The 20,415-nt window shown below is 47.0% G+C and overlaps 1 protein-coding gene and 1 long non-coding RNA gene across 2 annotated transcripts; both read left to right on the top strand.

Moving 5' to 3' along the window:
- Window positions 1-3,519: 3,519 nt before the first annotated feature.
- Window positions 3,520-10,181, top strand: LOC306775819 (sodium-coupled monocarboxylate transporter 1-like; the record flags this gene model as incomplete). The annotated part of the gene is made up of 15 exons (XM_079266350.1): window positions 3,520-3,873; window positions 4,206-4,271; window positions 4,503-4,554; window positions 4,917-4,984; window positions 5,303-5,457; window positions 5,756-5,896; window positions 5,982-6,111; window positions 6,214-6,302; window positions 6,561-6,673; window positions 8,474-8,541; window positions 8,647-8,733; window positions 8,863-9,056; window positions 9,662-9,771; window positions 9,872-9,957; window positions 10,068-10,181. 15 exons carry the CDS (start codon window positions 3,520-3,522, stop codon window positions 10,179-10,181), a joined length of 1,827 nt encoding a protein of 608 aa, XP_079122476.1.
- A 1,861-nt stretch (window positions 10,182-12,042) lies between these two features.
- Window positions 12,043-13,215, top strand: LOC306775737. Its single transcript, XR_013771888.1, has 3 exons — window positions 12,043-12,190; window positions 12,299-12,442; window positions 12,526-13,215. It is a non-coding gene; the product is annotated as an uncharacterized lncRNA (long non-coding RNA).
- Window positions 13,216-20,415: the final 7,200 nt, after the last annotated feature.

Below are 20,415 nucleotides of genomic sequence, written 5' to 3'. Positions count from 1 at the left end.
GTATCCTGCTTGGCGAACAGCAAGTATCCAGCTTGGCAAACAGTAAGTCCCTGCTTGGCGAACAGTAAGTCCTTGCTTGGCAAACAGTAAGTCCCTGCTTGGCAAACAGTAAGTCCCTCTTTGGCAAACAGTAAGTATCCTGCTTGGTGAACAGTAAGTATCCTGCTTGGCGAACAGTAAGAATCCTTCTTGGCAAACAGTAAGTCGCTGCTTGGCAAACAGCAAGTATCCTGCTTGGCGAACAGCAAGTATCCAGCTTGGCAAACAGTAAGTCCCTGCTTGGCGAACAGTAAGTCCTTGCTTGGCAAACAGTAAGTCCCTGCTTGGCAAACAGTAAGTATCCTGCTTGGCGAGCTTGGCGAACAGTAAGTATCCTGCTTGGCGAGCTTGTCGAACAGTAAGTATCCTGCTTGGCGTACAGTAAGTCCCTGCTTGGCGAACAGTAAGTCCCTCTTTGGCAAACAGTAAGTATCCTGCTTGGCGAGCTTGGCGAACAGTAAGTATCCTGCTTGGCGTACAGTAAGTCCCTGCTTGGCGAACAGTAAGTCCCTGCTTGGCAAACAGTAAGTCCCTGCTTGGCGAACAGTAAGTACTTGCGTGGCAAACAGTAAGTCCCTGCTTGGCAAACAGTAAGTCCCTGCTTGGCGAACAGTAAGTCCCTGCTTGGCAAACAGTAAGTCCCTCTTTGGCAAACAGTAAGTATCCTGCTTGGCGAGCTTGGCGAACAATAAGTATCCTGCTTGGCGAACAGTAAGTCCCTGCTTGGCGAACAGTAAGGATCCTGCTTGGCAAACAGTAAGTATCCAGTTTTGCAAACATTAAGTATCCTGCTTGGCGAACAGTAAGTATCCTGCTTGGCAAACAGTAAGTATCCTGCTTAGTGAACAGTAAGTATCCAGCTTTGCAAACAGTAAGTATCCTGGTTAGCGAACAGTAAGTATCCTGCTTGGCAAACAGTAAGTATCCTGCTTGGCGAACAGTAAGTATCCAGCTTTGCAAACAGTAAGTATCCTGCTTGGCGAACAGTAAGTATCCTGCTTGGCGAACAGTAAGAATCCTTCTTAGCAAACAGTAAGTATCCTTCTTGGCAAACAGTAAGTATCCTGCTTGGCGAACAGTAAGTATCCTGCTTGGTGAACAGTAAGTCCCTGCTTGGCAAACAGTAAGTCCCTGCTTGGCAAACAGTGAGTTGGCGAACAGTAAGTCCCTGCTTGGCGAACAGTAAGTCCTTGCTTGGCAAACAGTAAGTCCCTGCTTGGCGAACAGTAAGTCCCTGCTTGGCAAACAGTAAGTCCCTGCTTGGCGAACAGTAAGTTGGCGAACAGTAAGTCGCTGCTTGGCGAACAGTAAGTCCCTGCTTGGCAAACAGTAAGTCCCTGCTTGGCAAACAGCAAGTATCCTGCTTGGCGAACAGCAAGTATCCAGCTTGGCAAACAGTAAGTCCCTGCTTGGCGAACAGTAAGTCCTTGCTTGGCAAACAGTAAGTCCCTGCTTGGCGAACAGTAAGTCCCTGCTTGGCGAACAGTAAGTATCCTGTTTGGCGAGCTTGGCGACCAGTAAGTCCCTGCTTGGCGAACAGTAAGTATCCTGCTTGGCGAACAGTAAGTATCCTGCATGGCGAGCTGGGTGAACAGTAAGTATCCTGCTTGGCATACTGTAAGTATCCTGCTTGGCAAACAGTAAGTATCCTGCTTGGTGAGCTTGGCGAACAGTAAGTATCCTGATTGGTGAACAGTAAGTCCCTGCTTGGCAAACAGTAAGTCCATGCTTGGCGAACAGTCAGTCCCTGCTTGGCAAACAGTAAGTCCCTGCTTTGCAAACAGTAAGTCCCTGCTTGGCGAACAGTAAGTCCCTGCAACAAACAAACAAACCTAATATGTCTCTTATTTGGGTAAAAATGAACTGATAAAAAAAATACGTCTTAAGCAGCAAAACACTTCAATGCACTTCCTGAATGTCCATGTCACATAGATGCTTTTTTGCATCGTGGGTTCGAAATCTCGATAGCAATGTGCACACGACATTTTCACAAACTGTCACAGTCCTAACTTGTACTGAACGTGAAAACATACAGAAAACGTTTATCTAATCTGCTCTTCTAGTAAGTACGTATGTTAAAAAAACGACTGCAGCAGACGTAAGCATTCATATCTAAACACCAAATTCTTCACACACAGACTCCAAGCTGCTGGCAAGTCAGTACCTTGATTTAAAAAGTGAGAAGTACAACCTATCCAGCACTGCAAGACTGCAGGTATTTCCTTATCTCTATTTTGGTTTAATGATTGTCGAGGCTATTCAAAGTCTCTTCGATAAATTAGATGATAATTGTGAAACATGCAGTTGTTTTTTCGCTGTCTTTGTTTATATCTCCTCTTTATTTAAAATTCAACAAGACGATTAAAAGCACATTGTTCTTGCATTCCACGGCAGAGAGTTTCTTCTTTTCCTTTCAATCACAAGTGTCGTCGCTCTCTAATAGTGTGCAATAAAGTCTATTCATGAATAGGAACAATGTATCCAGAGAATATCAGAATACACTCAGTGAGTGTAAGTTCAGTCTTTGTCCATTTTAGCAGCTCCGAGCTTCTCCCCAGGTCTTCCTCCCCTTCACAAACATTAACGTGTGCCATTTTACATTAACTTTCTAAGATTTGACTGGAGCTGATTTTCTCTTCAAGGCTGACTTGAAGGAAATCAACCATAAAATCTCTATTCATTCATTTATTACAATGAATGATGCTTATCCATTGTGCTGACATTAATGTCCCCGTGGCTTACACCTACTCTTTCTCTATTTGTTTTTACAGTAGTTGTCACATTGTCCGCCCTCACACACCTTCATGTTTTTGTGTTTGAAATTACAAGCTTCCCTATAAATCGCTGGAATGATAATCAAAGATAAAGATGTGCAAAGTAAAGCAATGGTCATCACGTGACCCAAAGTGAAAAGCATAAAGTTTGAACCTGCCCTGCCTGCGTAAATTCCTCACGATACAAAACTCATACTGAATAACTTGGGAGTTGTGTAAAGACCCCTCCTATGAGAATGGATACATCTAGACAACAGAAGGTCTTCAAACAAACCTCAGGATCTTTCACAATCCCTGAAATCACAGCTGACTGTAACCGTGTGTCCTTGATGGATTATTAACTAAAGTGAACTCATCTTTATGGTCTACCGAAAACATCAGACTGCTGACAATTGCAGAAGATGTTCAGTGGTTGAAGTATCTCATTATTCTACTGCAGTCTGAGCGACGCTTATGGTTGATAGAGACCCTGAACTCCTTGGATTTTGCCTCTCTTTGTTGAAGGTTTGAAACTTTTGAATATGAGTGCAGCTGATTTTCACACGTTTCACAGTTGACCAAGTCTGAAATGCACTGAAAAGCATTTTTCAGTCAATGTTCAATTGGTGTTCAACCTTTGCTCTTAGTGGACTGGAGTCGAGGTAACACAGAAGTGTCCTTGACAACAGCTCAGAGAGAAGAGAAGTGTTAGGAAACTGAACTAAGCATGGTTGGAACAGGTGGTCCAGTGGCCACTTTCTCTGTGTGGGATTATGTGGTGTTTTTCGGAGCAATTCTATTGGCAGCGGGCATCGGCCTTTTCCAGGCCATCCGGAGCCGTAAGGAGACCAGCAGCGCTGAGTTCTTGCTGGGTGGACGGCAAATGACGGCTGTGCCAGTTGCCATGTCGCTCACTGCCAGCTTCATGTCTGGCATCACAGTCATTGGCGCACCTACTGAGGCCTACCGGTTCGGAACTGCCTTCTGGCTCTTCGGCTTCTCCTACGCCATCGTGTCTGCAATCACTGCCGAGATCTTCGTCCCGCTTTTCTACAGGCTGGGGATCACCAGCGCATATGAGGTGAGGAAAAGTCACAGGCTGTATGTGATTATTGTGGCGCTGCACCAAATAACTTCAGATGTAAACACCAACAAAGCAAGCATGCTAACAGAAATGCATGACTTTTACCAGACAATGTGGCTAATGATACGTCCAGTATAGTAAGATTTAAAGTGATCTTGGTTGAATGGCTGTACAGAATACAACTGGTGGAAAAGTATTTCCTCCAAAAGGTGTTAAAACAGAGAAATACAAACCAATAAACAAACGGCTTTCATACTTTGGATGTACAAAGCAAACCAATGTGTGGCAAGAGTTTAATGATGTCTGACTGTTTCTCCTTTCATTCCTAGTACCTGGAGATGCGCTTCAGCCGGCCCATTCGGATAATTGGGACCTCGATGTACATCGTACAGACGGTAACTAAAACATGCTTTTAGTATTCAACTGGTTGTTGTATTTAGATAATTGTAACTAAACGTACAAAACCATGAAGAATGGAACAATCATCTATAATTGACATGGTATACGTAACATGATAACAAGCCGGCCTGTTTGACTTTATGTAGAGTTCTAGATACCAAGATTAATATGAATCACATGATTGTTGTGTTTCCACCTAATCAGCTAATGGTGCCATCTGTTTTCAGGTCCTCTACACCGGTTTGGTCATCTATGCTCCTGCTCTTGCACTAAATCAAAGTGAGTCTATACGAAGGCTGTTCTTGCAACAACTATGTATAAATAGTACTTTGTATGATGCTATAGTCTTCCAGAGATGCCTATGTTATCTTTGATGTCATTCGTCATGAGTTGCCCTTCTCTCGTGTTTGTCTTAAAGACAGATTGACCCGAAAACAAAAGAGGCGACCAGATGTGTTTTTCTTTTTAAATGAAGTGGGAATTCATCGCTTGTGCAAAGTAAAAAATAAAGATGGATAGATACCCCATTTCAGAGAGGTTATGGAGACTTTGGCTTGGAGTTACTAACACTGTCACACGTTGTTACGTCTCAAAAGGTTATTCTAAAATCGTAACGGAGCTTTTCTTTTGTGATTTCACAGTCACAGGACTTGATCTCTGGGGAGTGCTGGTGGCTACAGGAGCAGTGTGCATCGTCTACTGCGCTTTGGTTGGTATTGTGCATTCTAAAAAATATGATGTATTGTATTGAACAAATGATCTGCGTACCCAAGAGTATACAAGAGGTCTATAATGCGTGCAAACATCGACTGAAAACCTCAAGTCCAAGCATGAATGCATGTGTATCTCAAACTGTTCGTTGTGATATTACACTTAAATATCAGCATCCACGTCTGATATGCTTGTGAAACTAATGCAAGTTATTCTCTGCATGACAATGCATAATTGTACATCACAAGCCTCATCTAGCTTTAAATTGGAAGTACTTGGAAATGATAAGCTGGCTCCAACATGGATCTTGTTTCAGGGCGGACTGAAAGCAGTAATCTGGACGGACGTGATACAGATGGTGATCATGCTGGCGGGTTTTGTCCCCGTTATAGCCAGAGGAGCTGCACTGCAGGGAGGCCTGACGAAGATTTGGGAGGACGCCGGCCAAGGAGGCCGTCTAGAGGCGTTTGAGTATGTTCACAGGCAGAGTTGTGTCAGATCGTATTTGATGTTCGTCTGTTTTTAACTCATTAATCAGATCAATTAGTTGGCAGCTACATAAAAACTAATTAGCTTAACTTTCCGAAAATTGTTTCCTGTAAACGCTTTAGTGTACAAGGAAGGGAAATTCACTGGAAATTATCGAGAAAAATAAATCTAAATTCTGTTTGCTTATTGCCTTTAAAAGTGTCCTCTCACACTGCCAGACGTTTGAGATGTTGATGTCCCCAAACATTCAACACGTTCACACCCTGTTCACTTTTATCAGTTTTGACCCAGATCCTCTGAAGCGACATAGCTTCTGGACCATCATAGTCGGTGGCAGCGTCATGTGGATGTCGATCTACTCAATCAACCAGTCCCAGGTGCAACGCTACATCTCCTGCAAAACCCTGAGACATGCCAAGATGTGAGCGTTCCTGCAATGCACTGCACACCTTACCGGCTGTCAGCCACGGCCCATGCACCGACAAGTCTTCTTTTTTGTCTCTCAGGGCGTTGTACGTGAACATGGTTGGCTTGTGGGTAACTGTGAGTCTGGCTATGTTTACTGGCCTCACCATGTACTCCATTTACAAGAACTGTGACCCATTTACAAACAGGGATATAAGCACCTACGACCAGGTAACCGGCTGCAATTGTCTCTTTACTCAACATCATCATCATCATTCTGTGTTTTGTGTAACAAAGCATTAACACTACGATTGGCTTATGTTTGCAAACCAGATGCTGCCCTACCTTGTGATGGATATTTTGGCAGATTACCCTGGAATCCCAGGCTTGTTTGTGGCTGCCGCATACAGTGGTACTCTTAGGTGAGGCCTGAGACGAACAAGGACATTACATTATTTTAAATCAGAACAAAATAACCTGTGTTTGCTGAGGAAATGATCTTGTAGATAAGGTACAATAGTAAAGAAAGAATGAGTCACCGGTTGTGATTTATTGTGAAAAATCCACGTCATCTGCCGGCTACCTGAGACTAATCCTATCTGTAATCTATAATCTGCCATTCACATGCATCAGTCTTCCTCTTCTGTGCAAAGACTTAATAGCTTACTGTTTGTTTTCAGCACGGTGTCGTCCAGCATTAACGCTCTTGTTGCCGTCACTGTGGAAGACTTTATTATTCCAGTGTGCAAAAACCTCACAGAGAAGCAGGTGTACTGGATGAACATGGGCCTGAGTAAATTCAACAAAACACTTTCACAGTCGCCCAAGAACGAGCAGGCTTTAGAGAAGCGTAAAGTTCTGAGGGACAAACTAACACTAAAGAAAGACAGTTCTGAAGAACGCTCTTCTATAAAACCTTTCCCTATCTCATTGATTACCGAGCTCAATGTACATTCTGACGGTAATTACAACAGTAATCATCGCACAGTATGACTCCTTGAAGTTCACAAGATACCAGTAGACAAGGTAACTACTATCTCATCTTGTTAGTCTAGAGGTAGGTAAAAGTGCTTCCAGTTCCACTGTGCGAGTTACGACATGATCAGAACTGGTTAGCACTAGATAGCCCGACGACACCATGAAATCCTTATTTGTGAAGAGTTTTTCTTCAAGCGGACTGCCCTGGGTCTAGTATTCTCTTCAGGTTCTGCCCCATGCAGTTTCCCAGCATACCCGGCACATTCCAGGCACAGCTGGACCGTGCAGCACATGCAGCACGTACTTTGACACCGTGTTTTATGGACAGCGGCCACGAAATATAACCAGACATTCCTCAGCCTGGACCCACTTGTCCGATACAACCTGAGTTGCTGCGAGTTTGTCACAAAGCGTATGACACAGGAGAAAACACAGAAAGTCTTCGGAGACATGGTGGCTGGAAATATTACCCTTCCAGTGTCAGCATTTGACTTGGACGCTCCTTGGACGCAGTCTTTCCAGTTGTCCAAATTCAGTTCAAGTGGTGGGAGCATGAACATGATGATTCATTTTTGGAAGAAAACGTGTCCACTTTTGGACACGCAGAGAGAGCAGAGTCTGCTGGTGGTTAGAGACAGATTACGCCTCATAATCAGGGTCCTCTTCCAACAGCATCCTCAGTCTCAGACACATTCTGTCACTTTCACTGTAAAAGAGCTGAGCCGAAACAGCATTGGCAGAAAACCTTTGTTACGAGTAAAATTTCAATGGAGACAGAGTAACAAGAAAGAGCAAACAGGGCACCAGGAGAAATGGTTGAGAAGGCTGCTGTACAAACTTTTAGATGTTTATATAATGATGTGTACAAAATGCGTACAAGACATTGAAACTGTAACCCAGTTGTTCACATTAAATTAGGAAGAATCATGAAATAAGATATCAAGCACTTATTTCGGGACGTTAAACATTAAATGGGGTCGGCAATGATAATAGGAGGGTTAAAATGATTCATGTCATTTTAGGTTTTGCTAAATCTGACACTTGCCTGTTACGGGACAATAAGCTCCAAAGCTACTGTAGCCAACAGAAGTGACAGTACCCACTATGACTATAGGTCTTGTAGTGCTAATTGAGACGTCATAAGAAGGATCGATCTGTCTCCTGCGTGCAGAGTCCACTGTAGAAACTATCCTACATTTAGTTTACGCATGTTTAACGGCTCCCAATAGCCTGCAATCGGATACAAAATATTTTAGAACTATGATTACTGCCTATGAAAAATATTTAGGACTTTCTTAAGGCTTTTAAAAAACTGAATTCAATGCTTTTTAAAGACTTTTCAAGACTGGCAGATACCCTGCAAAAACAAGTCAAGATGTCTTTTTAAAACACATTGAGCACAAAAATCACTATTTTACGACACAAAATTCAGACCTGAGTGGCATCTATCACTAAATCTATCACATGAGGACATTTCACGTTTAAATATGTTTCAGACTTTGAGGACAAGTTTAGCTAACCTGCCGCACAATTTGCACCGAAGAACATTTGGGACCTGCGGGCTGTTTGTGATTAAATCCTTTCTGTTGATGACGTTGATTTTAACATCCCCCAGGTGTGTTCTTTGGTGCCCTGTGTATTGGGATGGCTGGAGTTGCTTCAGTGATGGGAGACATTTTGCAGGTAACCACCATTCAGTGACAGGACTGCAGCCTGTTGTTGCTCTACAGCACCTCCCAGAGCTGAATATCAGGAACTATAAGCCTCCTGACAGCTTTCTGTTTCCAGGTATCTCTGTCCATATTTGGCATGATCAGCGGGCCTCTCCTCGGTCTTTACCTACTGGGCATGCTATTCCGCACATCCAATTCAATAGTGAGTATTTTTCTTTTTGTTGGAACATTCACTTGCACAGCAACACCCTCTGACAAAGAAATCTCGCCAATACAACAACTGTGACACACATCCAGGAAATATTTGCCTGCAGCCATATTTACATTGCAGGGAGGCCTTGTGGGGATGATCCTCAGTCTGGTGTTGACTCTGTGGATAGGGATTGGAGGCCAGGTTTACCCACAGACAAGTGAAAAGACAAATCCTCTCCAAGTCAGCACTGCGGGCTGCAACAGCACACTGGGCCAGAACTACACAACGACACCTCCGTGGACCAGTGGTGTGACTCTGACCTCACAGGCTGAGTGAGTCACTTTACATCTAACGAAAGGTCCATCTGCTTTATTCTATAAGTCCATTCATCAGGAAAAGTAGAAACTTAATAAACTTTCACAGTAAAAATGAATAGATTCTGCTGCGATATGAATGCTCCAATGCTATATCACTATATGCACACACTTCATTCAACTCAATCAAATCTGCTGCACCCAACTGCTTTTTCTGCACTACATTTCAGAAATAGATTTTTTTTATAGGTTTTAAAATGTATTCCATTCCCAGAGAGAGAGAGGATCCAAAAACGCTGTCTAGCTTTGTAAACCTGAACTGCAGAAATTGGTTGATCATGGCAACTGATTAGTCAATCGACAGAACATTTTAATAAGCAAATAATTCCTCAGGTATTTTACTTTCTTACCAAGCAAAAATGCCAAATATTCTCTGGTTCCAGGCTCAAATATGATGATTTGCTGTTTTTTTTTCTCTGTTTGATATCATTGTAAAGTCACTGAATATGCAACCTGACTTCATACAGCATATCTTCAGAAAGCAGTGGTGATCATTTTGGCGTTATAACATGTGTAAAGTGGCAGGAGGACGATGACTAAAATGATTTTCTTTCGCGTGTCAGTGTGAGGCCACCTCTGGCAGACTCCTGGTACTCTCTGTCCTACCTCTACTTGTCTCTCTTGGGTACTCTGACCACAATCGTGTGTGGCCTGCTGGTGAGCATGATCACAGGTGAGGCACACATTAATGCATTAACACACATTAATGATCTACATATTATGATCTAAATCTACCAATACAGCAGTGAGAATATGTCTCTATTTCTCTTTAGGGGGATGCAAGCAAGAACAAAGGAGCCCTGACCTGTTTGTGAAGATGAGTGACCTGATCTGCTTCAGTTGCTGTAGTAAATCAGAGGTAGGAGACTGACCCTTTTGTTAGATAATAGGTAGTAAATGAAGGATATATTACATGTACATATGTAGATTTTGTCACGTTATTAATGTTTTGTTCTTAACACACTACAGGCATCAGACGTCACAGAAAAGGCTGCAGCAGACTTTCATTTGAAAGCTGACGACTCAGCATTCAAAGACTTTGACCCGATGAGTAAAAATGTTGAAAACTCCACCAAACTGTAACGCTGCGATATATATCGATACGTTTTCTCTTCTTCGTGGAGACATTTCAATGCAAATTGTTTTTTTTATAAACATACAGATGACAAGTCACAGTTGTTCTGCTGCTACCTCTGTGGTGCATTTGGTGCGAACAATTATAACTTCATTATTGCTGTAAGCCTATTTATGTTGACGTGAACATGCTGCTCAAATGAAAATGCAAAATCAATTTGGAGTTTAACTTAAGAAAGGGCTTGACAACAAGTGATAAAGCTTCGCACAACTAAAACATAACTTTAACAGAATATAAGTTAAATTCAAAAGCTTGCCTATTCATGTTGCTTGCTGCCTTACTGAGGTGCCTAAACAACAGAAAAAAACAAGAAATATCATGCAATATTTGGTGGAACGTTTGAATCATTTAACGAAACCCAAGACGTTTCAGCTATTGAGGTATTCATCAGAACAATAAGGAACAGAGCTTTTAAAATAACACAAGGTTGCCACATCTTTTGCTCCAGTGTGACTGAGCTACTCCCATTTCCTGTGTAGCAGCAATGTGGCAACTTGACTACTATTGCCCTTTGTTCAATAGTTCTCCCTGCCAGCGGCTGCTAGCTGTATATCCTGAACACGGCCCTCCTTTTATTTCATGACAGGCACACTATAATACTGTCTGATATTTTACATGTGTGATGGCATTACTGTATTGAAGGAACAATGGCTATTTGTTTTTGAGGACATGTTTAGTGCCTAGTTATTTATATCTGGACATTGTGCAATCTTTATGAACTACCTGTGTAAATTAGTCATAAATTCTACTTGTTGATAAACTATATGTACAAAGTTCAACCATGTTGATTGAATACACACGTGCACACATTCAGCACATAAGACAGCTGTATTATGAACTCTGTGTCTCTGTGTGAGAGAGAGAGAGAGAGAGAGAGAGAGAGAGAGAGAGAGAGAGAGAGAGAGAGAGAGAGAGATTGAGCTTTGGTCTACTCTAGGTAATAGCTGTGTAGCTGTGTCCTTTGTCTCCTTGGAAACATACAATAGAGGAAGTTCACAAAGAAGTGGCCTGCCCACTTTCACCTGCCACTTTGCCAGCAAATCAGGACGAGCTGGTCCAGGTTCATAGGAAGTGAGGAGTCGGCAGTGACATGGAGGCAGAGTCACTGTCAGGGAAGTGAACCGAGTCTCTTGTTCATACAAAGAAACCAAGGTGAGCCAGATCTGTCATTGACTTCTTATTCACGGTTTGGACTTAAGTTAAGCTCCCCCTTGGGAGGGAGATTAGAAACGTTTCCACCGACGTAACTACAAAAGATCAGAGTTGTGTGTACACAGTCATGTTTAGTGTGTCCGAAGTTATTTCCTGCATCAGATCTGTTCATGTAACGCATATGACCTCCTAGTAAAAGGTCAAACACAATGTTTAGGGTATTGTTTTCACTGCACAGACGGGGAACATAAATGTATGTATTCCAGTGTTTTTCAGCCCGTGTTTTGTTTCCCACTACAGAACTAAATGGCCATGGACACCCTCTTTGCTACCCTGGCTTGTTACCTTCTGGCCATTCCTCTTGCTGTGGCACAAACACAGACGGATAAATTAACTGTCACGCCAACAATAAGAACCCCTGATTTAAACGTGACGCTCACAGCAACAACGCTATCTTCATCTAACTCTACTGGACGTGTGGCTGTCTTCTCAAACTCGACGGAGAACACGACTCCTTTCACCAGCACCACCCGGGACAATGGCACCTTCACCAACGCTACAGCAGCTACACTTGAGGGCACAAGTCCTCTCCAGACTCCTCAGTCAACAACCGACGTGACTCCTCGAACTAACAGTACGACACCGACGACCACGACACCGGACACTCCTACGTCTACCGCTCTGACAACATCGACGCGGACCACAGCAGGTTACATAAGTACACCAGATACTACAGTGATCACAACTGCAAATTCATCTCACACTGTCAACACAACCTCAGGTTCAGTGGACACAACCACACCAGGTAGGCATCGGGCTTCAGTTTGTATTAATGATTTGGTTACGCAATGCGACTTGATGTTTCACTCGCGTGAATGACTTTAATTTGTTCATTCTTTTGCTGCGTTACAAGGTTTGAGACTAAACATTTCAGAGAAGCGCATGACCATCGTCTTCAGCGTTGTGCTTGGAGTGTTTGCCCTGGCAGGGGTTGTGTTCATGTTCCACAGATGCAAACATAAAATCCAATACTTGCATCAACCTCTAAACAACACGGGTAAGGACTTCCCCTTCAGCATGCAATCACGAAATCATATGTTGTCTTTAATTAGCAATTAAAAATGGCTATTTCATTTTCAGCAGATGAATTTGTGGCAGACGAGGACACACTTGTCATTTCTGGAGGACTTTATGACGGCCATCCAATATACGACAACGTGCCAACGGCCCCAGCAGACCAATCTCAATTTCATCTCCAGTTCCGCCATTAAGGAGGAGGGAGCTCTCAGTCGGCGTCGTCTCCTTCTGCACTTCTGATTTTCCACTAATTAGTACGATTCGGTCGCGTGAAATCTAAATCCTTCATGAGAGGCTGACGGCAGAGAGGAAGAGAACATTCAAACAAAGACAATGCTGATCAATTTGAACATTTATTTGACTTATATCACTGTCAATATTAGGAAACGTGAATATATTAAGTTGGTAATACATAAATTAACCATTTCCGACACCAACAATATGAACTTGTGCAGAAAAAAAGAGATTGCATGTGAACAGCAGTAAAGGTAAATCATACAACACGACAGCACTACAACAAACTCTGAACTCTCCTCCAAACCCAACAAAGAGCTGCCAAAAAGCTGGAATATGAACTAAATCTTTCTGTGGTTAACAATACAGTTGAACTGATCCATAACACTACTTCCTACGCATGTTAAGAAATAAATTGGCATGCTCTTATTAATACTGTCTATTGGATCTTTAACAGTGCCGTATATGTATGCTACCAAAGTTGGAAAATGAACATCTGAACCTGTCTATTATGATAACTGCCTATCTGACCCGTCATAACACTATTTATGCAAATATCTTCACATTGGTCGTCCTCTTCTTTTTGTCACAGCCAGCATCCCTCATTCTCTTCATTGCAGCAAACTTCAAGGAGCTCCCTGGTGATTTATGAGTGACGGGGCTCTGAATCTGAAAAAGACATTTTGATCCAAATCTTTTAACTACCAGGGATTATGTCTTCTTTGTCCATGTATACATTGCATAAACCCAATTTTCTAATAGCACGTTACCTTCTTGAAGATGTTACGTTTGCATTGTGGAGCGGAGAAAGTGGGTGCAGGTGCAGGTGCACTTGCAAAGGTCGGCCGAGAAAAGAAAGAGAAGGCCAAATCAGCTCTACTGGCAATCTGCTACGAATGATCACAAACAATGTCTTCTTCTGACAAACAAACCATCAGCCAATATATAAATACATATAAATATATAGAACAACTCACCAAGAGATCGCTTTGATCAGAGCTGTCGGACTTGAACTCGAGCTCTATGGTGCTGTTCCCCCAGCGCTCTGGCTCCACAGCAAAAGGAGGCGTCCTTACTCTGTACGACTGTAAAGGAATTCAAAGAGGCAATGTCAGCAAAACTCATTCATATTTGTATTCATTTTTGGGATATTTCAGAAAAATACTGGATATTACTTTGATGTTTGATGTTCCGCCAACTCCGCTTGCAAAGCGTCTCGGGGCTTTCAGATCTTCGTTGTGAGTTTCCTTTTTTATTTATCTCTTGGCAACGAGCTGTCGCTCAGCAATAACCTCTAGTGACTCGTTCATACCGCAGTCATTCACTGTTGACATGCAGCACATGCTGAGGGTCAATCCCCCTGCACATGAATGCACATACACACACACACACACACAGTCTTTGCATGCACATGCACACACATCAGAACCCCCTCCGTTCTTCACACAGTTTATGTTAATAATGAACGGTTTGTCTGTATGAAAGGGGCAAATGCTGTTTAACGGTTATAAGTGGGACTCTGAACAGGTGAGCTCATACACAACGTCCACAGTATTTGTACTCCACCTGTCTTGGACATGAAAATGCATTAAACTGCCAGCTACAATTATACAAGAATGCAACACAAGTTAAGACAATTTGATGATTTGATTTCCAACTCGCCTCAACATGTACGAATGTGCCTGACATAACAGTCTAAAGAGCTGTGTTAGCTTGAACTCACAGCTTTCTTCTTAAAAGCAGCTCTTCCCTCCTCTCTGCTGTAGGGAGTCCTCAGGGCCTCAGAGAAGTCAAACGTGTCTTTTTGGAGAGCTGTCTTTTGGGGTCTTGGAACATCTCCTCTGTTTATAGTCTGAGGCGGGTGACTGGAAATGTAGAGATGAATTGTTGGTTAGATGCACGTGATGACAAACGTCATCAGTGGTTCCTGTTAAATGCTGTACCTGCTTGGTCCTTGCTTCTGACAGCTGGGTGACTTTTGTTGATGCTATTACTTTCGTCAGGTTAGTGAGCTCCTTCTGCACCTTTTCCTAAAAGCAATGAAAAGTGTTTCTCAAACAATAAACTTTCAAAAAGTTAATGCATTTCAGTGAAAAGCCCCAAAAGATGTAACTGATTCAAAGTGTGATGCACCTTCTCTGTTATTTCTGTCTTCAGCTGTTGCTTCAGCTGATCGTTATATGCCTTGTGCTTCGTGAGGTCCAACTCCTGATTTTCACAATTTTTGTTTTGCTTATAATTTGATCTAATTCAAGTGCAAATAAAAATCAATTCATAATTCTTCAGCAACATACCAGAGATTTCCTGGAGGCCACAGACTGCATCTCTTTCCTCTTGTTCTCATCGAGCTCTGCGTCCTTCTCTATCAACACAATGCAACATGTGTTTGGATCGACTGTCATGCTGGAAAAGACCAAAACCTTAACTTCACAATGACCGTACCTTGTGTTTCTCCATGAGTGCGACCATATCGGCTATCTTGTGTTGACACTTGACTTCTGTGTCTTCCTTGTTCTTGGCGGCCTCTACTGCTGTTAATCTGAGCTTTTGGCGCTGTAAAAAAAGGCTGTTTTTTATTGTAAGGAACTTAAGAATGTGGTAAATAACATAGCATTGTATAAGTAACCTCATTCTCAAGCTCTGCTGCAAAGGAGGACCTGGACTCAAGACTCAAGTAAGTCCTTGCGTGGCAAACAGTAAGTCCCTGCTTGGCAAACAGTAAGTCCCTCTTTGGCAAACAGTAAGTCCCTGTTTGGTGAACAGTAAGTCCCTGCTTGGCAAACAGTAAGTATCCTGCTTGGCGAACAGTAAGTATCCTTGGCAAACAGTAAGTATCCTGCTTGGCGAACAGAACAGTAAGTATCCTGCTTGGCAAACAGTAAGTATCCAGCTGTGCAAACAGTAAGTATCCTGCTTGGCGAACCGTAAGTATCCTGCTTGGCGAACAGTAAGTATCCTTCTTGGCAAACAGGAAGTATCCAGCTTTGCAAACAGTAAGTATCCTTCTTGGCGATCAGTATGTATCCTGCTTGGCGAACAGTAAGTATCCTGCTTGGCGGACAGTAAGTATCCTTCTTGGCAAACAGTAAGTATCCAGCTGTGCAAGCAGTAAGTATCCTGCTTTGCGAACAGTAAGTATCCTTCTTGGTGAACAGTAAGTATCCTGCTTGGCGAACAGCAAGTATCCTTCTTGGCAAACAGTAAGTATCCTGCTTGGCGAACAGTAAGTATCCTGCTTGGTGAACAGTAAGTCCCTGCTTGGCGAACAGTAAGTCCCTGCTTGGCAAACAGTAAGTATCCTGCTTGGCGAGCTTGGCGAACAGTAAGTATCCTGCTTGGCGAACAGAACAGTAAGTATCCCGCTTGGCAAACAGTAAGTATCCAGCTTTGCAAACAGTAAGTATCCTGCTTGGCGAACAGGAAGTATCCTGCTTGGCGAACAGAACACTAAGTTTCCTGCTTGGCAAACAGTAAGTATCCAGCTTTGCAAACAGTAAGTATCCTGCTTGGCGAACAGTAAGTCCCTGCTTAGTGAACAGTAAGTCCTTGCTCTGCAAACAGTAAGTCCCTGCTTGGCGAACAGTAAGTCCTTGTGTGGAAAACAGTAAGTCCCTGCTTGGCAAACAGTAAGTCCCTGCTTGGAAAACAGTAAGTCCCGACTTGGCAAACAGCAAGTATCCTGCTTGGCGAACAGTAAGTATCCTGCTTGGCGAACAGTAAGTATCCTGCTTGGCGAGCTTGGTGACCAGTAAGTCCCTGCTTGGTGAACAGTAAGTATCCTGCTTGGTGAACAGTAAGGATCCTGCTTTGCAAACAGTAAGTATCCTGCTTGGCGAACAGTAAGTATCCTGCTTGGTGAACAGTAAGTATCCTGCTTGGCGAGATTGGTGACCAGTAAGTCCCTGCTTGGCGAACAGTAAGTATCCTGTGTCAGGATCCAGGATTCCCCTGTCTGTTGTGGTGTGCCATGTGCTCTGTTTGTCCTCTGCCTTCAGACACCTCCCAGGGCCGCACCCTTAATCGTGCACGGCTGAGGACACTCAAGCTGATCACCTCCTGCAGCCTGACACACCAGACTCAGGGCCCCTTAATGAGTAGCCTGCCACTATATAAACTCTGGTCCTGCAGTCTGGGAGTGTCAGGTCGTACCGTCTTCAACCCGCTGAAACCCTGTGGATTACACTCCACGGCTCTGCCCTCCTTGTGTTTGTGGATGCGCTCCGCCGCTCTGCTCTCGTTGTGGTCTACGGATTACACTCTGTCGACTCCAGTATCGAGCCACGGGACTTCACGCCGTCAACTCACCAGCCCTCCAGTGTCGAGCCACGGGACTCACACCATCGATCTGTCAACTCTCCAGTGTCGAGCCACGGGACATCACACTGTCGATCTGCCACTCGGGTGTCGGACCACGGGCTTCACACCTGCACCCACCTGTCTATAAATAAAACCTGTTTAACATTCACTTCTGTCTCCTGTGGTCTTGCGTTTGGGTCCTATCTGTGAACTCCCGTGACAGAACGACCTGACCATAATGGACCCAGCAACCACAGGAGCAGCTACGCTGGCCGGATATAGCACGCAGCTGGAGGCACACCAGCAGAGGCTCATGGAGATGCGTCAAGCCCTGCAATCCATGGAAGCTGAGGTCTCTGAGGGGGACCCAGCAACCACAGGAGCAGCTGCGCTGTACAGCACTACCAGGCTGCTGGAGGAGACGAGACGTTCCCTGGCGAAGATGAGACGTTTCGCTGCTGAGGTTTCTCGGGTTGGCTGGTGCGGGCAGGAACTAGCCCGGACAGTCAAGTCTCCACCAGTTCCAGCACCCGCACTATTCCCGCCTGTCCTCGCTCCGCCGGTCTGGGAATCCCCCGTGCCGGCTCCGAGTCCCTATGATGGAACACTGGGGAAGTGTCAAGGCTTCCTGGTGCTATGCCAACGGGTGTTTGACCGACAGCCCCTGACTTTCGCCTCAGACAGGTCCAAGGTGTCTTACGTGGTCTGCTTACTGCGGGGAAGGGCTTTGGACTGGGCCATGTACACAGTGAGCAGCGACCAGCCTAATACTGTGGGGTATGTGGACTTTGTGACTGCTCTGATGAGAGTTTTTGACCCTCTGGGGAACTCTGAGTATAGGGTCAAGCACCTTCTCAGCCGGAGACGGAGCCATGCAAGGGTAGCGGAACACTCGGTGGCCCGGTCGACTCCGGCTCCCCGTAGTCAGACTGCATTGCAGCCAGCTCCTGTTCCTGTCACCTCTTCACCACAGCCAGCTCCGGTTCCTACCGCCTCTGCGGCACAGCTTGCGCCAGTCCCGGCCGCCGCCGTCTCCGTACCGCAGCGACCTCCAGTCCCGGCCGCCGCCGTCGCAGTGCAGCAGCGACCCCCAGTTCCCGCCGCTGCCGTCCCGGAGCAGCAGCAACCTCCAGGTCCCGCCGCTGCCGTCTTGGAGCAGCAGCGACCTCCAGTCCCGGCCGCCGCCGTCGCAGTGCAGCAGCGACCTCCAGTCCCGGCCACCGCCGTCGCAGTGCAGCAGCGACCTCCAGTTCCCGCCGCTGTCATCCCGGAGCAGCAGCAACCTCCAGTTCCCGCCGCTGTCATCCCAGAGCAGCAGCGACCTCCAGTCCCGGCCGTCGCAGTCGCAGTGCAGCAGCGACCTCCAGTTCCCGCCGCCACCGTCCCGGAGCAGCAGCAACCGCCAGGTCCCGCCGCTGCCGTCCCAGAGCAGCAGCGACCTCCAGCTCCCGCCGCTGCCGTCCCAGATCAGCAGCGACCTCCAGTTCCCGCCGCTGTCATCCCGGAGCAGCAGCGACCTCCAGTTCCCGCCGCTGTCATCCCGGAGCAGCAGCGACCTCCAGGTCCTGCCGCTGCCGTCCCGGAGCCGCAGCGACCTCCAGTCCCAGCTGTGGTCTCGGAGCCGCAGCTATCCCCGGACCTCGCGGCCGCGGAGCCAGAGCCGCTCGCTGGTCCTGCCACCGCAGCTCCAGTTCCTGCCGCCGCAGCTCCAGTTCCTGCCGCCGCAGCTCCAGTTCCTGCCGCCGCAGGGCCAGCGCCAGTTCCTGCCGCCGCAGCTCCAGTTCCTGCCGCCGCAGCTCCAGTTCCTGCCGCCGCAGGGCCAGCTCCAGTTCCTGCCGCCGCAGCTCCAGTTCCTGCCGCCGCAGCTCCAGTTCCTGCCGCCGCAGGGCCAGCTCCAGCTCCTGCCGCCGCAGCGCCAGTTCCTGCCGCCGCAGCTCCAGTTCCTGCCGCCGCAGTCCCAGTTCCCGCCGCAGCGCCAGCTCCAGTTCCTGCCGCGGCCGCCTCTACGCCAGTTCCTGCCGCCGCAGCGCCAGCTCCAGTTGCTGCCGCCTCTACGCCGCAGCCCGCTCCAGTTCCTGCCGCCGCAGCGCCAGCTCTAGTTCCTGCCGCTGCCACCTCTACGCCGCAGCCCGCTTCAGTTCCTGCCGCCTCAGCGCCGCAGCCCGCTCCAGTTCCTGCCGCCTCAGCGCCGCAGTCCGCTCCAGTTCCTGTCGCCGCCTCCGTGCCGCAGCCTCTCCCACACCCGGCCGCCGTCCCAGAGGCGCAACGACCTCCAGTTGCCGTCTCTGAGCGGCAGCGACCTCCAGTGCCCGCTGCCGTCTCTGAGCAGCAGCGACCTCCAGTGCCCGCTGCCGTCTCTGAGCAGCAGCGGCCTCCAGTGCCCGCTGCCGTCGCGGAGCAGCAGAGACCTCCAGTACCTGCCACTGCGGCACCAGCATCCTATTCTCCAGAGCCCTTCCGCCCGCCCGGCCGCCCGCCGGAGCACCCGGGGCCGGAGCCCTTCCGCCCGCCCGGCCGTCCGCCGGAGCACCCGTGGCCGGAGCCCTTCTGCCCTCCCGGCTGTCCGCCGGAGCACCCGTGTCCGGAGCCCTTCTGCCCTCCCGGCCGGCCGCCGGAGCACCGGGGGCCGACGCTCTTCGGCGGCCCCGTGGCGGGTCAGATCCTGTCACCCCTCCTCCGGACCCCCGCCGCCCACCCTAGTCGGCCTTATAGCTGTGGGGACATCCCTCCTCCGGACCCCCTCCACCCGCCCTGTGTTGGGTCTTGTGTTACGTCTGGAATCCGTGCCTTAAGGGGGGGGTACTGTCAGGATCCAGGATTCCCCTGTCTGTTGTGGTGTGCCATGTGCTCTGTTTGTCCTCTGCCTTCAGACACCTCCCAGGGCCGCACCCTTAATCGTGCACGGCTGAGGACACTCAAGCTGATCACCTCCTGCAGCCTGACACACCAGACTCAGGGCCCCTTAATGAGTAGCCTGCCACTATATAAACTCTGGTCCTGCAGTCTGGGAGTGTCAGGTCGTACCGTCTTCAACCCGCTGAAACCCTGTGGATTACACTCCACGGCTCTGCCCTCCTTGTGTTTGTGGATGCGCTCCGCCGCTCTGCTCTCGTTGTGGTCTACGGATTACACTCTGTCGACTCCAGTATCGAGCCACGGGACTTCACGCCGTCAACTCACCAGCCCTCCAGTGTCGAGCCACGGGACTCACACCATCGATCTGTCAACTCTCCAGTGTCGAGCCACGGGACATCACACTGTCGATCTGCCACTCGGGTGTCGGACCACGGGCTCCACACCTGCACCCACCTGTCTATAAATAAAACCTGTTTAACATTCACTTCTGTCTCCTGTGGTCTTGCGTTTGGGTCCTATCTGTGAACTCCCGTGACATCCTGCTTGGTGAACAGTAAGTATCCAGCT

This window comes from Melanostigma gelatinosum (genome assembly GCF_949748355.1).
Source record: "Melanostigma gelatinosum genome assembly, chromosome: 3".
NCBI lineage: Eukaryota > Metazoa > Chordata > Actinopteri > Perciformes > Zoarcidae > Melanostigma > Melanostigma gelatinosum.
Note: the sequence above shows the minus strand (reverse complement) of the source record. Positions and strands in the feature narration are given on the sequence as shown.